This window comes from Amblyomma mixtum, chromosome 3 (assembly GCF_055824585.1).
Source record: "Amblyomma mixtum isolate Tamu chromosome 3, ASM5582458v1, whole genome shotgun sequence".
Taxonomy (NCBI): Eukaryota; Metazoa; Arthropoda; class Arachnida; order Ixodida; family Ixodidae; genus Amblyomma; species Amblyomma mixtum.
This window is the reverse complement of record NC_143014.1, coordinates 140,491,834-140,507,378: the sequence shown is the minus strand read 5'-3', so window position 1 is coordinate 140,507,378 and position 15,545 is coordinate 140,491,834. Positions and strand designations below refer to the sequence as shown.

Below are 15,545 nucleotides of genomic sequence, written 5' to 3'. Positions count from 1 at the left end.
AAATGACCGCCACGATGAGCGAGCAGACGACGCGCAGTTTGAAATTTCGTTAGTTGAACCAATTTGCACACATATTTGTGTTTTTTTTTTTGACAAAGGGTGCAGTCCTGGCGGGAGCAGGCACCAGTACGGGAGGCTTAGTACCCGCGGCTCGCTCACCAAATTTCTGATGATTTTTTTTTAAAAATGGGATAAATTTTACGTGGCAGTATATGCAGCCGGGGCCTAACATCAACAAGTTGCTTACTATGCCTACAGAAAAACACCTCCCACATGCCAAGAGAAAAGCCTAACCCCGATCTTGTGATGGCAATGATGCTGCAGCTGGTCATAGCATGGTTTCGATTTTGAAATCCACTGCAACGCACATGCTGTTTCGAGGCCCGGTTTTCGTGTTTTCAGAAAGAAAGAAAAGCATGTGTTCGAATCAGGTAAGTACGGCAATAATGAAAGTTCAGTGCCACTACGTTACGCATCATTGTTATTGGTTTCCATTTTCGTTTTTTTTTCTGGCTTCCCTTTTTCAGTACAGGCAGAAGCGGCAGTACAGATTCTTAAGAGCTTTCACTGACAGCAAGGTTCATAATTGTTTATGCGCAACCTCTCATGTATGGATGACACCATTCTGAAAAAATAGCTGTGAGAGCTGAAACAAATGTAAAATCTTTTCTCACAGCTGGAAATGGCTATTTCCGCTATTTCGCAGGTGGAGGAGTGACTGCACAACTGAAAAATTTCCGCCTTCCTCTTACATCAAGTTTGATAATGCGCCAATCTGCTCACTTTCTGCAAACAAACTCCTGATAAACTGAACATATTTTCCTAGCCCCTTGAGTTTTGTTTAGACAGTCCACTATAGCTGTTTTTGAAGTTCAGCTTGTAATAAGAAAAATATAATTCTAAAATACACACTATCGCTTGATTCATTGCATAAAGCGCTTGAAGCTTTCTTGCTTGTTAGCCGCCTCAAAAAGCAGTTTCTTTTATGTGTTACGAAAAGCAATATTTTTCTCTGAGCATTTTTATTGGAAAATGCTAGGAAGTGTGAGCACATGAAGTAACATAAATGTGCTTCTGGATGATAGACTTTGTAAGATAGTGGGACGCATGTTGTCCCATGCCAGCAAACAGACAGTAGTGTTCCTATGTACCGAATCTTGTGAGCTGAATAGTATAGAACTTTCAAACAAATCATTTTATATTCCATGTAATAGGCCTCCTTGGTATTGTGTGTGTTTCACAAGCAGGTGTACAGTTTGATGCAGCCCATTTTGGCAGGGAAAATTTTTGAAAAATTGTTGAACTTTTGAGCATTTTCTATCAGTCAACTGTCTCATAATACTGTATATACTTGTGCAAAAGCTGCACTTCTCTTTCGTGATTTTGACGGGGTACAGCCCTTACAATGGACCGGCATTTGTTATTTTTCCATTAAATTTTTCCGACCATAGCGAAGCCCCGATTATGCGTCCCTTTTTTTTATGCTGAAACGCGCATTTTCACGCAAAATTAGTGCAGTACCAGTGAATCCTTCAAATACATAATGTACTGAAATTATGGTTTGTTTTTTGTTTATGGCGTTTAACGTCCCAAAGTGACTGAGGCTATGAGAGACGCCGTAGTGAAGGGCTCCGGGAATTTCGACCACCTGGGGTTCTTTAACGTGCACTGACATCGCACAGTACACGGGCCTCTAGAATTTCTCCTCCAAAGAAACTCCAGCCGCCGCGGCCGGGATCGAACCCGCGTCTTTCGGGTCAGCAGCCGGGCACCATAACCGCTGAGCCACCGCGGCGGCACTGAAATTATGGATGATGGCATGAAGGAGCTAGACACCGTCTTTATAAAGCCATGAAGTTTCAAATAAAATTTTAGTTGCAAGTACCGCCCTGTGTCGTCTTCTTTCTCTGTCCCGTGTCCGCTGTGGTGTCTAGCTCTTTCATGTCTCACCAACTGGCCTACACATCTACCCTCCTAAGTTATGGATGATGGAATGTGCACCCGACGACAAGAGCGACTTCCCCGCACTAAGTAAAACAGGTTGCTAGATCACTTTACTGGCAAACGTCACATGATTCCAAGTTAAGATATCGTACGAAGCAGCGATATTGTTGTATTCTTAATGCCTCACATGACCTCTGATGACGTCGCAGCCATCGCTTGGCTGTTGAAACCAAAACAGGTGAGAGAAAAATTTGATTGCAAATTATTTAGAGTTGTTGGTGAACATTACGCAGTGATTCATGTATAGTAATGTTCTGTGCATCATTACAAAGAAGAAAACTCGCAACTAAGCTTAGGCGTCTACACTTCTTAAAAAGAGAAAATATGCTGCAATACATGCTACACTTTGCCTTGCGTGGCCCAAAAGGAAGGGACGACCAGCCACTGCGGCAACCGCAGTGCAAGTGGTTTATTCTGTATTCTTCCGCAAACAGCATGTCCATAGTTCCAACTCTCGCACCACAGCGCCTTGTGACAATACGAATGTCAGTGGTGGTTGTTGCCCACTCACATGAAGGTGCAGCTTCATGCATGCTTGTTACAAGCTGAACTTGGCTTGGCTCAGATTGTTCCAAGGCAAAAAAGCTATTACCCAAACAGCTCATATAAGGGGGGACCCTGCTCTTAGACCTGAAGCTGGCTAAAAGGCACAGTGTCTGGAAAGGAGCGCGCAGGGAAAACAGCAATGCTAACTACCAACTACAGTCGGATGCAAACTCTAGAACAAAGCGGCAGATACCCCTCAAAGGAGGCCCTCCAGCCAAAGGCACTGACAGATTTTCATGATGCTGCGTTAATCACGTCATCTGGCTGATTCCCTTTTATCTGCCACCCCTTGCGATGTCATGCTAACAGGTCCAAGAAGATTAACCACAACGTCATGAGAATCAATCGAGGCCATTAGCTGGAGAGCCTCTGCTGAGTGTCATTTCCTGCTTCGTTCTCAAAGGGACAGTGAGGAGAGCTCTATTAATATTATTTTTTATAGCAAAATCCGATAGTTCGGCATTTCATGGCCTCGTTGCCACTTGGCCGGCAGCGAAAGATGCATTTATTCCTAAGAAATTGGATTTGAAGTTGAAAAAGTTTTTCCCGCCGCTGATTCAAACTTGGGACTCTCTTATGATGACACAGGACTACGTTACTTGAAACATGACATGCACATGACGTAATGCAGGCTCCTTGATTTCTGGCGGCTAGCGGTGTGGCCTAGCAGCAGCCGAAATGAAAGCTACCGCCGGCCGCACGTTGAAGGCATCTATCGGCTATTGCGGCCGTCGCTACCGTCACTTCGTTTACGTTTGCACCAGCGTTCTGCCAGCGTTATGATGGATCCCATTCCAGAAGTCGTCAACGAAGTTCTCGCAAATAGACACTTTTAGCATACCGTGTACCTTGTTACTGTTAGCGGAGTACCGGGAGCCCACCTACCGCCGGTGAGCAGGCGCTGATTGGTCTCGATGCTGCAGGCGCGCGCATAGCTGCCAGGTACGTGGCGCCATCTGGCGACGTCAAGGAGATTTGCGCATGCATTGGCTGCGCGCGGGCTCCCGGAACTCTGATACCGGTAACGGGTACACGGTATGCTAAAAGTGTCTAATAACTTCGGCCTGCACTACGGTGACCTCAGCCCCACAGAGCGTCAAGTACAGTGAAAGCTCGTTGATTCGAACAACACTACTTGGCCCGGCTAAGCTCCATAGAGATCTGTGTATAAAAAGCCCGTTAATTTGAAAGCAAGTCGGTTCCGCTACGGATAATTTGAACTACACGCCGCCGCGTCTGGACGGCTTGGCATACAGCACGTGGCAAAAAAGAAAAAGAAAACACCTCCACATAGTTAGAGGCTGCGCATGTCCTAAACGGGGAAAGAAGATGGAACCTGATAAAACCATGGGAGAGTGCCTAAAGGCGCCATCACCGGCGGCGCCGGAGAGTAGGGAGGGGTTGGCGGCCGCGGTGGCGGCTGCCTGCCCTCTTTTCCGCACAACCTCCGAAAACTAAATACTCGCTAATTCGAGCCCTGTTAATTCGGAAATACGGATAAGTTCTGTCGGTGCAGTCCCAGCCAACGCTCATGAAAGGCTATGACTACGGATTGGCGCTACCATTACGTGCGAAAAACTTTTTTTTTCTTTGCGAGTGTCGTCCATCCTTCCCCCAACGGAAGCACGCGGTCAGCTGTGATCATGACGCTGGCTTTTAGAAGTGTTCACTGCAAAAGACGTTAGCTGCTATTGGGCATTCCAATGATTGAGTGGCAGTAGACACCCCAATCGCCCATGGCTCGATAAGGCGAACATACTGAAACCGAGCCTTTCACAGCTGGACAAGCGCTGGCACTCTGCCAAGTTCGCTTTGCGCCTTGCACTAGAGCTAACGTCGAAAGGCATCTTGGTGCACTGCCAAGAAATGCGTCGTGGACTGTGATGGTGCGAAACGGAGGGGAGCGTTAACGACTGACGCTTTTTTTTCTTTCGAATTCTTAGGCGTAAATCGGGGTTGGGTGGGTTCATTATGCGAGTGAGTTCGTTACGTGAGTAAATACAGTACATATACCATAATGCAAATGGCTCTTGTCAGTTTTTTCGAGGCCATTCGATAATTTGAACAGTTTTCCCGGACCCTTGAAGTTCGAATTAATGAGCTTTTACTTAGTTGGAAGTTGACTGGCACAGCCGGGAATGTTCCGCCGGGCGAGCATATGAAGACTCAAGGTGCTCTTTACACTGCAAACTGCCTTGTACGATCACCGAAAATCGTGCCGTCATAGTTTTCCATCGACCGTTGCGATCATCTGACCAACCTTAACAGGCTCCTTCGAAAGTTAACTAGCATTTGGAGGGGCACTTGGAGTTCCTCTGCTGTTCCGCACTTGTAAATCTAGGCGCGTCAAAACCACGCGGGCATGCAGAGCGCATAGACGCGAAGCGCCATGATATACCGAAACTCATCCACCTGTGGCGCCGCTAAGTATTGATTTTCTTCGCTTACAACATTCACGTTGTCTTTTGTCGGTCTTCCTTGTGTGATAAAAGCACACTATTGGTTTCAAAACAAAACTCACTTCAGTATTCAACCGCGCAACCTTCGTTTGTCAGCCTCAGTGATTCGTGGCTTCTCGTGTACCAGTGTTGCTAGAACCAACGCTATTCAACTGCGCAACCTTCGTTTGTCAGCCTCAGTGATTCGTGGCTTCTCGTGTCCCTCTGTTGCTAGAACGATTTGTTCTAGCAACACTTATCCTATGACATCATCACGCTTGTACATGCGAGTTTGGCCTGTGGCAGCGATACCTGTAATTTGGTTCTTGCTCTTTTCAACGTTAGAAGAGCTTTGTTGTCAGTATGAGTGGCATTTTTGTAATCGGGAGCGGGTAATTTGTCGATACAAGCCAACTTCAATTTCTCCTCAGTGTCCCTTTAAGTTGTATCAGACTATAGTACCATATATTGCTGCGTATAAGCCCTACCCCCCAGCTAGCCACGAACAAATGCACAGTACAACCTTTGTTAAATGTTTAAGGCCCAGGGGGTTTTGTTCTGAGCCACACCGTGCGGCTTGCAATACATTCCCAGTGTTCCAAATCTCCTGAATGTAAAAACATTTCTGGTCCTGTCTCCTCCAATGGGAAGGACTTTCAAGAATGGTACAGAAGCCCCATGACATGGCTTAGGTGGAAACCTCCTGGGTTCTAAACTTTTGACAAAAACTGCGTGTCAACAGCGCATTCTTTGTTACATAGTGCCTCGCAGAATGGCAGCGTGTAGCTCAATGCACCAGACGCCCAACGACGCAAACGCAAGTTGCAGGAAAATGTAGATGAAAGGCAATAAAACAGTGCTCCTTCCTCACTCGCTTGTGTCCCCACTGACCTTAAGCTGGCAACTCTAGAAATCCTGCAGTTTCAAATTCCAGAGCAAAGCAGTCCCGCACACTTTGGAGGTTACAGTTGCATTACTACCACCCTTCCAGGAAAATGGCCACCAGCACAATAGAGGTGGGTAAATAGCGCACAATTCGAATTTTCGTTAATGAAGCTGACTTTTCTATGAATCGCTGTAAAAACCCACATATAATAAGGACCCGCAGGTGTAATTTGGGGATAGCAAAAATGGTAAAAAAAGTTTTCATCCATGTATAATGCTTGAGTAAGGAAGGGCAGTCAGCTCGAATGCGAACCGGAAGTCGCGGAAGCCGAATGCCCTCCGATTATTTGTGAATGCCGGTGCACCGGATATGATGTGTGTAGCGTGAGCGGCACGCACAGAGGCGCCGCGCTCGCGCTCACTCGCGTCCTACGCTAAAAGTTTGCGCAGACCAGTTTCAGCATACGTGTTGGCACCCACCACGTCCTAAGCCACGAGTATGAGCAGACCGGCTCCGGCATACATGCTGGCGTGCATGTTTTGGAAGTGTCCGTCAGAGCAGTGGTGATCGTGACCAGCTGGTGTACCGGTACAGTCGAGCGCGTTAGATACTCTGCATTTCCTGAAATAACTACTGGCAAGCTCCTCGGAAATGCTGGCCCAAGCGTCTGCGATCCGAATGCATAGCGTGGTTGGAGAGGCCTGTGTCCGGCGGCAGTAACTGTAGGCTCTCCCTACCTCGTACAGACAATCTAGCAGTGCTTGACGCAATGCCGATGCTTTCAACAGCAACGATTACTTTCTTTTTAAAAGCAGCCAAGTGTTGCTTTCGCGGTCTGAATGTCATGCGAGGTGCAATTGTCCTGGGCGTAGTGAAGGTCAGTGTAGTGAAGTGGCATCGTAATGGCAACTACTGACCTACACCACCGCTAGATAAGTGCCTCCTCTCACTGAGAGCGTGATGGTGATGGCGCTCGCAGAGCGGGTTTGTGCACCTGCTCAGCTTAGAGAGCAAGCGGGAGTGCTTCTGCGCATGCGCGAAACGCTCAGACGGTCCTCCCCGGTCTTCTTGCACGCGAGGCAGATGCTCTACCACTACGCCATCACAGCAAGGGTAACGGAGTGGATTCCAAGAGAAGGCAAACGCAGCAGGGGGCGGCAGAAAGTTTGGTGGGCGGATGAGATTACGAAGTTTGCGAGGATGCGGTGGCTGCACCTGGCACAGGACAGGCTTAACTGGAGAGACATGGGAGAGGCCTCTGCCCTGCAGTGGGCGTAGTCAGGCTGATGATGATGATAACACGAGGTGGAAATTTGACAAGCTAAAACTTGGATGAAAAGCTCGTACTATTATGTGGGTTTTTACGGTACTTTTTTTTTTTTTTACACGTGGAGCTCCATGCATCCTACTGGGAACGGGCACCAGCACAAGGCATGGCTCGGTCAGATCTACCTTAGATTGTGCAACTAGGTGGGCTCTGCCTATAGGTCAACCACCCCATTTTTGATTTGGTCATTTTAAAAATAATCATAATAAAGACCTTACTTATATGTGGCAATAGACAATTTCTCTGCTGTTGTCCCTCTGCTTACACCTTTGCCACATCCAGTCTAGCTGTATTGTTAATGTAAACATACAAACACCCAATACATTGCATCATCAATTCTTACATTGTATCGTCAATTCCTCAGTAAGGCTCTCAGCTAACCACTACATTAACTTTGCACCATTATCATTTACAAAAAAAGTCATCACGAGCTTAATTTGATACCGTATTTTGCGCATGCTAATTTGTTCAAATTCAGTTTTTTTCCCCCAATCAATAGAAGCCTGGAATTCTCTACCTGGGTCCATTCGTTCTTGTCCATTTCAAAACTTTGTACTTGCCGTGTAAGACTCATAATAGCTGTGTATTCTTACCCTGTCGTTAACAGTTCCTTTCTTGTTTGATATTTCGTTTGTGATTTTAACTTTTTTGTAGTGCTCACTTTGTACATTTTGCTGCACTTTGTGTTTTTCCCACTCCTGCCATAGCGCATATAATTGCGCTGCAGTATGTATAAATAAATAAATAAAATAGTGAACTACATACACAAACTTATGGTACTAGTATTTTCTGCAAAGTTGTAGCTTTGTGAGCTGCATGCACAAACCATAACTGCAGCCAAACGTCTTTTTCTCTCTCAAAAAACCACAGTGGTCACGTCTTTCAATGTGCCTATCTTTCTATGTGCCACGACATAGTAGCTCATATTAAGCACCTTGCAGAGGGTTTCTCTTTTTGCACTGTCTAAGGGGGAGTAAAAATGTACCGTATTTACATGACTGTCCCCCCATACCACATGTCAGGAAAAAAAAAAAAAAGAAGGGCGTGCCTGTGGGCACATTCCACAATGAAAATTTAATACAGTGAAAGCTCGTTAATTCGAACCTCGATAATTCGAACTACACTACTTGGTCCGGCCAAGCTCCACTGAAAGCTGTGTATAAAAAAGCCCGTTAATTCGAAAGCGAGTCGGTTCCACTACGGACGATTCGAACTATGCGCTGCCGCATCTGGGCGGTTCTTGTCACTTTTATCGAGGCCATCCCTTGAAATTCGAATTAGCGACCTTTTACTAGTCACTGGACTACTCATCTACACTTGTGCCATCATCCTCACTAGTGCCAATTGAACGGCCATGCTAGTGCTGCCATCATCATCGCTGCTGTGCTCCCACCGCACGTTGTTCTAACGCTGTCATCCAGCGAAGTCCTGCACTTCGCAAACAACTGCGCCACAATGGCAGGGAACTGCTGGAAATTTGGCCTCGCTGCAGCTACCACACCTGCATCATCCGTCCCAAAGCGCCGACTTGCAGCCCAGCACGCAGTTAGTTTCTACGGCGTAAAAAACGACACCCATCTTGAATATAGCTGTGAACGAGGACCCGGAGCACTAATGACAATTGGCCAAGCACGACAGTCAAAACTGATAAACATGGCCTGCAGTCAAGTCAAATGCATCAAATAGAATGCATGAGTGGCGTCGGCCCTCCAACAACTACTGACACTCCCCGGAAGCGCTGCAGTTTTGAGTGGCAGTGCTGCCGCAACTGGAACAGCTGTCCTTCCATCAACCATCGACACTGTCATGAGTGCCGAGTGTGAAGTTAAAAGTGCACAGAATAGCCGAATGCTGAGGCGTAGAGCAAATATACAATCGCAACCATGGCGTGGCGTCCCCGACATCTCATTTGTCTCGCTTTATTTATAGTGTCACGCTTTGGTTTCGATTGCAAGGAGATCCCCCAAATTCGGATTTTCAAATTAAGAAAAAAAAGAGGCCAACTTACCATTGTATAAATACGGCATTGCTTCTGATCCTAAGATGTATTTAGCAGTAAAAGTTGCATTCATGCTACAACATAACTGGTTCAGTGAGAAGTTTGAAGCCTACTTATAGGGTAACACCAACCAACTTCAATCTTTAGTATGATATGATCGAAACAGTATCTGCTCTCCTTAACAAGTGGCATATCGATTGCTCTCATCTAAAAACAGTGCAGGAAAAAAAAAAATCACATGGCTCTCTAAACCTAGTGGCAGTTTGGCTGGCAAAACTGCGATCAGTTGTGGACTGAGCTGCAGGCTGGCAGAAGGGAAACGGGCACAACCAACTGCTTTTATTGCAAACACAAAGCACCGTTTTGTTTTTTTCTTAATCGAAAAATTTTGCGCCTGGATGGTGCTGTAATCTCGAATGGTTCGAGTGCAAACTCTACAAAGAAAGCAGAGTGACTTGGGATTTTACCAGATGCAGATCGTGGAACTTCAACAGTTGCAGTGGGTGCTTGGGCAGGCTCCTTAGTCCTCAGCCTACGTGCAGGTGGTTCTTCCCGTGTGGCATCTGGTTCAGCGGCCTTGGCTGCTTCCGAGAGGCGTCTCAACTTCCGGGCTGGAGGCCGAGGCACCTCCTGGACAACTGCTGCAGTCTCGGAGCCGCTCTCCTCTTTGCCGTTAGAAACAGCCTGAGGTACCCGTGGTGCGCTTGGCAGAAAATCATAAGAACGATTACTACGAACCTATTACATGGGGACAATGCACCTAAAACTGATTGTACAGGGACACTATTTTTTTTTTTACTTCACGAAGGCTTTTGAATATTTTGCTTACGCATGCATAGTAATAGACATGTAACCTTGACAGTGAAACAACCAAATGGGTCAAACACTTCCCAGCAAATTGTTGCTTGCCAGTTAAGATTAGAAAAAAACATTTCAAAACACATTTGCCAAAAAACAGCCTTTAACATCAGCCTTCCTATCCGGCCTTTCACAGAGGAGTCTGTAATTTACAAAAAAAAATGCAGGGCTCTTCCCTGTGGTACGAAAAAGAGAATGAATAATAACACGACTGAATCAATTTACCTGCACATGGACAAGTGAGTTTTGGTTATGACAGCTACTATCGCTAGAAAAAGGGGAGAAAAGAAAAAAGGCAGAACATTTACCTTCTGGCTGGCTTCCTGTTTAGCCAAGGTATCTTGCGCTTGCGTCGTCTATGTGGTCTCTTCACGGGTGCTGGTTGTTTCTGCGTGCGCTGCTCAGCAGCCACAGAAGCAGCGAGCGACAGCATCTTAGGTCGCTTTTTCTCCTTTACCTCTTCAACCACAGGTGCTTCCCTCTGATGGTGACGCTGCTGCTGCTGCTGCTGCTCTTCCTCCTAAGGAAAATCACGACAAGTTGTGCACCCATGAGAACTGTGGCCATTAGAATGAAGGCTTGCTTGCAGCCTAGCATTGTGGGTAGCTACCTCACTGCATGTCACCATACATACCACACATTATTTGGCATTGCAAGTCTACATAATCAGTCAAAAATTGACAAGGCAGAAAACATATTTACTCTTGCAAGAGCTTTGAACAGAAGAGTTACAATATTATTAAGAATGGTATCTATGGAGTCTCGCTTCAAAGGCGCCAACGCCCTTTCCACCTGGAAAACAAGCATGAGGTTTAGTGCCCGAATGCACACTAATGAAGATGCAGCTGTGAGCTGCCCTACTGGACCACCGGGATAGGAGCTGAAAGCAATCTCGCCACAAGAGATGTGTCTGGCCTCATCACTGCACAGTCTTTTATTATCCCCAAAAACACTGCACCAAAGTTTAGGAACAAAAGGACCTCTCCTGGCTGAGCGCTCATCATGTGCATGTCGAACACATACCGACCACGAAGTGACTGCCTTGGAAGTACGTGCTGACCTGCATTCTGCATAGCATCAACGGCATCATCCTCATCTGCAAGTTCAAATCTTCGCTAGGGTGTCTAAAAGTGTGAGTGGGTGTGAGCATTTAATCATACGAACTATACTGGATGCTCTCTCAGCAAGCCTGACCTCCCTCTAGGGACTCTTAGGGAATGTGAACCCTTTTAGAAAAGCTGACAAGTGCAGTTGATGCAGACTTCCCTCCTTGGGAAATCTGTATGTACAATATGTAAATAAACCAAGTTTTCTTCTCCTATCAGCCAGCTCCTTCGCTCGACTGCATTCCTGTCCTAGACTGAGAATCCACATTTTCCATTATTAAGTTAAAATTACTAATGATGCTAAAATGCACAGTTTTTGCAAAGAAACAACAATGACGCAAGAGTAACAGTATGCCTCAAGTGCACAAATATGCTGAGCTCTTGTAAGAATGGCGAGCAAATATTAAGCAATCAAAGCTGATAGCCATGATGTCAAAAAACGTGATACTTTTTCTAGCTGCCATGCACACAGAAGCTATTAAAATAGCCTTTATCTGCATAGAAGCTGACAAGAAAGCAAATTTTTGTTGAAAAATAAAGCATGCAACTTATTGTGTAATAACTTCACACTACCACTAATTGCACTAACTTAGAAAAAGCAATTAATACAAACTTGCAGACTTTTCAACCTCCTTCCGAGCAAAGTGAGAGCAGGATACATTCTATCCCTTCCCACGAAAGAAATCCTCTCCCCTTTAGCTCCCTGAAAGGCTTAGCTGAACCACATCACCACCCAGCTATAATTTGCAACAGCACACCCCCGTGAGACACCCTGGACAACATACAGACTGGCTAGAAGGTGAATGCGTAAGTTTGCCATTTAACACACGATGCCAACACAAGCAGCATCCCCATTCACACAGCGAAAGTCACTTATACAGCTATCGCCACAAAACCTGAGAGAAAAGCCGTAGTAAAACTTTTGGCAAACCTCGGGTTCTTCATCCCTGAACTGTGGCTGAGTGACCAGGGGTGTCCAGCGAAGACACTCAGGGTCCAAGACAATCCTCCGGTCCTTTCCAGAGTGAACCTTTGCCATATGCTCACTGAGCATCTGCTTGTCAACGCTGATGACTATGCTGGAACAGCATGCAAGAGGCACAGAAGCAGCTAGCTATTGAGCACTGTTCAAATGCTAGCTTCCCAGGAAATCTGCGGGTAATTGCAAAGATTACATACCGGCTTTTCTCAGAGCCCATTTTCTTGAACATGTTAAGATGCTGCAGGGTAGTTGCAATGTCATGGATATTAAGACCAGTTGACGAGGACAGACCTGAAAAAAGAAACAGTAACAACTTACACAACTCTTCAGACAAAGCAAAAAAAATATACAGGAAGAGAACAATGAAGCAATTACTGCAAAGGCTGCGAAGCACTTCCAGAAATGGGAAGAAATGCATTTTTTGGCTCTATTTTAAGATTTGGTCATAGGTATGTGGATATACAAAAGCAAAAAAAAAAAAATCAAGCTCAAACTGCTCGGCACATAACAATAAACAAATTAGATTACTAACTGAAGCTTAGAATACCTTGGCAAGCAACAAAATTGAAAAAAAATGTGGCACAATGTAGCAGTAAGCGTGTGGTTTAAACTGTACTGCTAAATACAGTATTTGTTCAAATATACAGTGAGCTTTACATTTATTTTTCTAGAATCATCTGCTTCTAATGCAAGTTGCATTACAATCAGAACCAAAATAAGAAAATAGCTTTTTTTTTTCTTTCACTGCTCTTCAAGATGGCTCAATCACCAGGTTTGTTCACTGCGAGGAGAAGGCAACTTTTTTTGCAACCTCTGCCCATGGAGACAAAGTGGATAGCATGCACGAGCAAAAGAGAGTACCTATGAATATCAAACGAAGGCAGTGGCCACCACTGAGAAAGAAGGCAATGAAAAAGCTGAGGGGAAGGAAAAAACTGGTGAAAGATATGAAAACTGCAGGTGGTGGCAATTGCCACCGCGTGCGTGGGCTTAGCTGCTCTTGTGTTCCATCTAAAACAACACTGGTAGCATGGAAGACTCCTCTGTGTCTACACGTAGCGTGTAGCAATATGGTTGCCCTGAACAGTTTGAGCTTGCAATAAATTTTAACATTAACCTTTTTAAAATAAATACACTCCATTGTATTCTGTCAAAAGGTCGCAGCAGTGCAGCCTTGCCCCACTTGAACCAAACAGGTGCATTAAACAGCAGGCCAGTAGATAAGGAACGACATATGCACACTGTGTGGACTTCGACAACAGCCTATACCATCAGGTAGAGCTAGCAATAATTTGGGGTGCACTTGCTTAGCTTAGTTTCATCAAGAATTTAGTTTCAAGAATTTCACCAACGGGCAACACCAATGAACACCCGAATTTCTGGATATGCTCGTAAGCAAGACAACAGAAAAGCAGATGCACCTTGGAAGCAGCAGAAGCAGAACATGCTCCAAGTTGAAAACGTGCAAAAGTCAAGCGTAATGCGAGCAACGCAGTGTTTTCATACTGCTGTAGGAGTTCATTATTGAGCATAATTCACTGCACCAGAATTAATTGAAAGCACGCTGTGCTCTATATAATGGAACCAACGTTTGACAGAAATTAGTCCTTTCTATGAACGGCAATCACATGAACAATCGGGGCAAGGTGTAATACCGTATTTACTCGCATAATAGGCGCACTTTTTTTCCAGAAAATCCGGCTCAAAGTTCGGGGTGCGCCTATTACGCGGGGTAAAATTTCCGGAAATTTTTCGACTCGCAAAATTGAACACACCGCGTAAACGCACTCGTGTACGGGCCGCACCCCGTTTTCCCGAAGAAAATGTTAAAAAAAAAAAGATCCGTGTAAGGGTTGCACCGAAACTTTCCACGACACACGCGGGAATAGCCTTAGGAATGCACGCGCCGAGGCCTCCGCGATCGGCTCCGGCTGCGCGCAACGGGCGCTTGATCGCGGAGGCCACACACGCGGGCAGGAGCTTCCAGACGCCGCCCAGGAGGGCGCCCAAGGCCAAGCTTATCATCATCATCATCGCGTTCCTCCGCCGCGAGCTTTCGCTATCTATATCGCCATCAGCATCTCCAGCTCGTTTTTTTTTTTGTTGCTTTCAAGTGCCGGGATCTGCGGTAGCGCGATAGTTATCGTGGTTTATGGCTTTGCCGCGGAGAGCGTTGATGTTTTTAGCTCGACGGGCAAGCACCTTAACAGCTACATGGCTGGGAGTTTGCTCTCGAACGCGGCAAGCGTGCGGCAGGTCGGAAAATACGACGTGGCCGAGAAGTGCGGCAGTTCAGCAAAAACTTTGTTAAAATAAAGATTGGGGAGCGGGGGGGGGGGGGGGGGTGGCGAGGCGTCGGCTTGCAATCGTGTAAATACAGTATTGATCACAGTGCCAAGTTCGGGGTGCGCCTATTATGCGCGGAAATAAAAAAATCTGATTTTTCGCGCCCTAACTAGGGGTGCGCCTATTACGCGAGTAAATACGGTAATAAATACTAGTAAGGCTTTCCCTCAGAATACTGTAAACTTCCTTACTAACTTGAAGGACCATGAAAATCTGTTTCATCTTATCAGAAGTTTGCCATAAAAGAAATGCCCCCCAAAAATATATGCAAGCACGCTAGGTGTGTCTGAATATATTTTACGCACAAACAATGAATACAACGAACCTTCAGCAAAAGGATAATTACAAAAGGAATATTTACTACCCTATGTATCAAGTGAGCTGAACAGTGAAGGCGTGGAGAAGCTCGCTAATGCTACCTGAAAAAGACACTACTATTCTAGTTTCCATTTTTCATTGCCTCTATTTCTCTCTCTTTTCCGCTGCGATCATTACAGTAGAACCCTGCTCTTACATTCTTCGGTGCTGCATTTTCCCGGTGGCTACGTTTTCGTGAGCCAGTCCTGTCCAAGCTCTCATCGAAACCCATGTAATATAAACTCGACTGTTATGTCGCAACTGTGGCAGCATTCCTGCAAGCTATGTCGCGAATGTCCCTTTCCAAAAGCAATTCACCTAGTGCCAGCATTTTGACAGCCTCAGTTTAGCTAATTTGGAAGGGCAACAAGGCCAAAATGGAACTCTAAGACTATCGCTGCTTGGCCACCACCATGTCCAGCGGCTTCCGCTGAACACACAGCACAGCACACAGCAGTATCTCACCATCTCTGCGTTGCGATAACGTGCTGTGACACAGCGTCGGCTGAACACTGTGCGCCCAACAGTTTAAGCCTGAAGTTAGCAAGCAGGTGCTCCCTGTGCTTATGCGCCTTTCAGTCCCCTGGGCACGTGAAATACGCAAGATGGCATGATCTGGCAATACCAGATCTCAGCAGGAGTGCCGCCTTACCCGTACCGGCAAAAAAACCTTCCCTCCAAGAAAGCGCACCTCCG

General features: G+C 46.0%; 1 protein-coding gene across 4 annotated transcripts in view; it reads right to left on the bottom strand.

Moving 5' to 3' along the window:
* LOC149352171 (uncharacterized) overlaps positions 1–15,545 on the bottom strand; it is an 89,584-nt gene that overhangs the window by 24,947 nt on the left and 49,092 nt on the right. For all 4 annotated transcript variants that reach the window (XM_089581316.1, XM_089581320.1, XM_089581317.1 and 1 more), the window contains 4 exons: positions 12,344–12,437; positions 12,096–12,243; positions 10,367–10,578; positions 9,668–9,903 (listed from right to left, as the gene is read on the bottom strand). In XM_089581316.1, the coding sequence (XP_089437442.1) occupies positions 9,668–9,903; positions 10,367–10,578; positions 12,096–12,243; positions 12,344–12,437 (690 nt within the window). The remainder of the gene's footprint in view (positions 1–9,667; positions 9,904–10,366; positions 10,579–12,095; positions 12,244–12,343; positions 12,438–15,545) is intronic.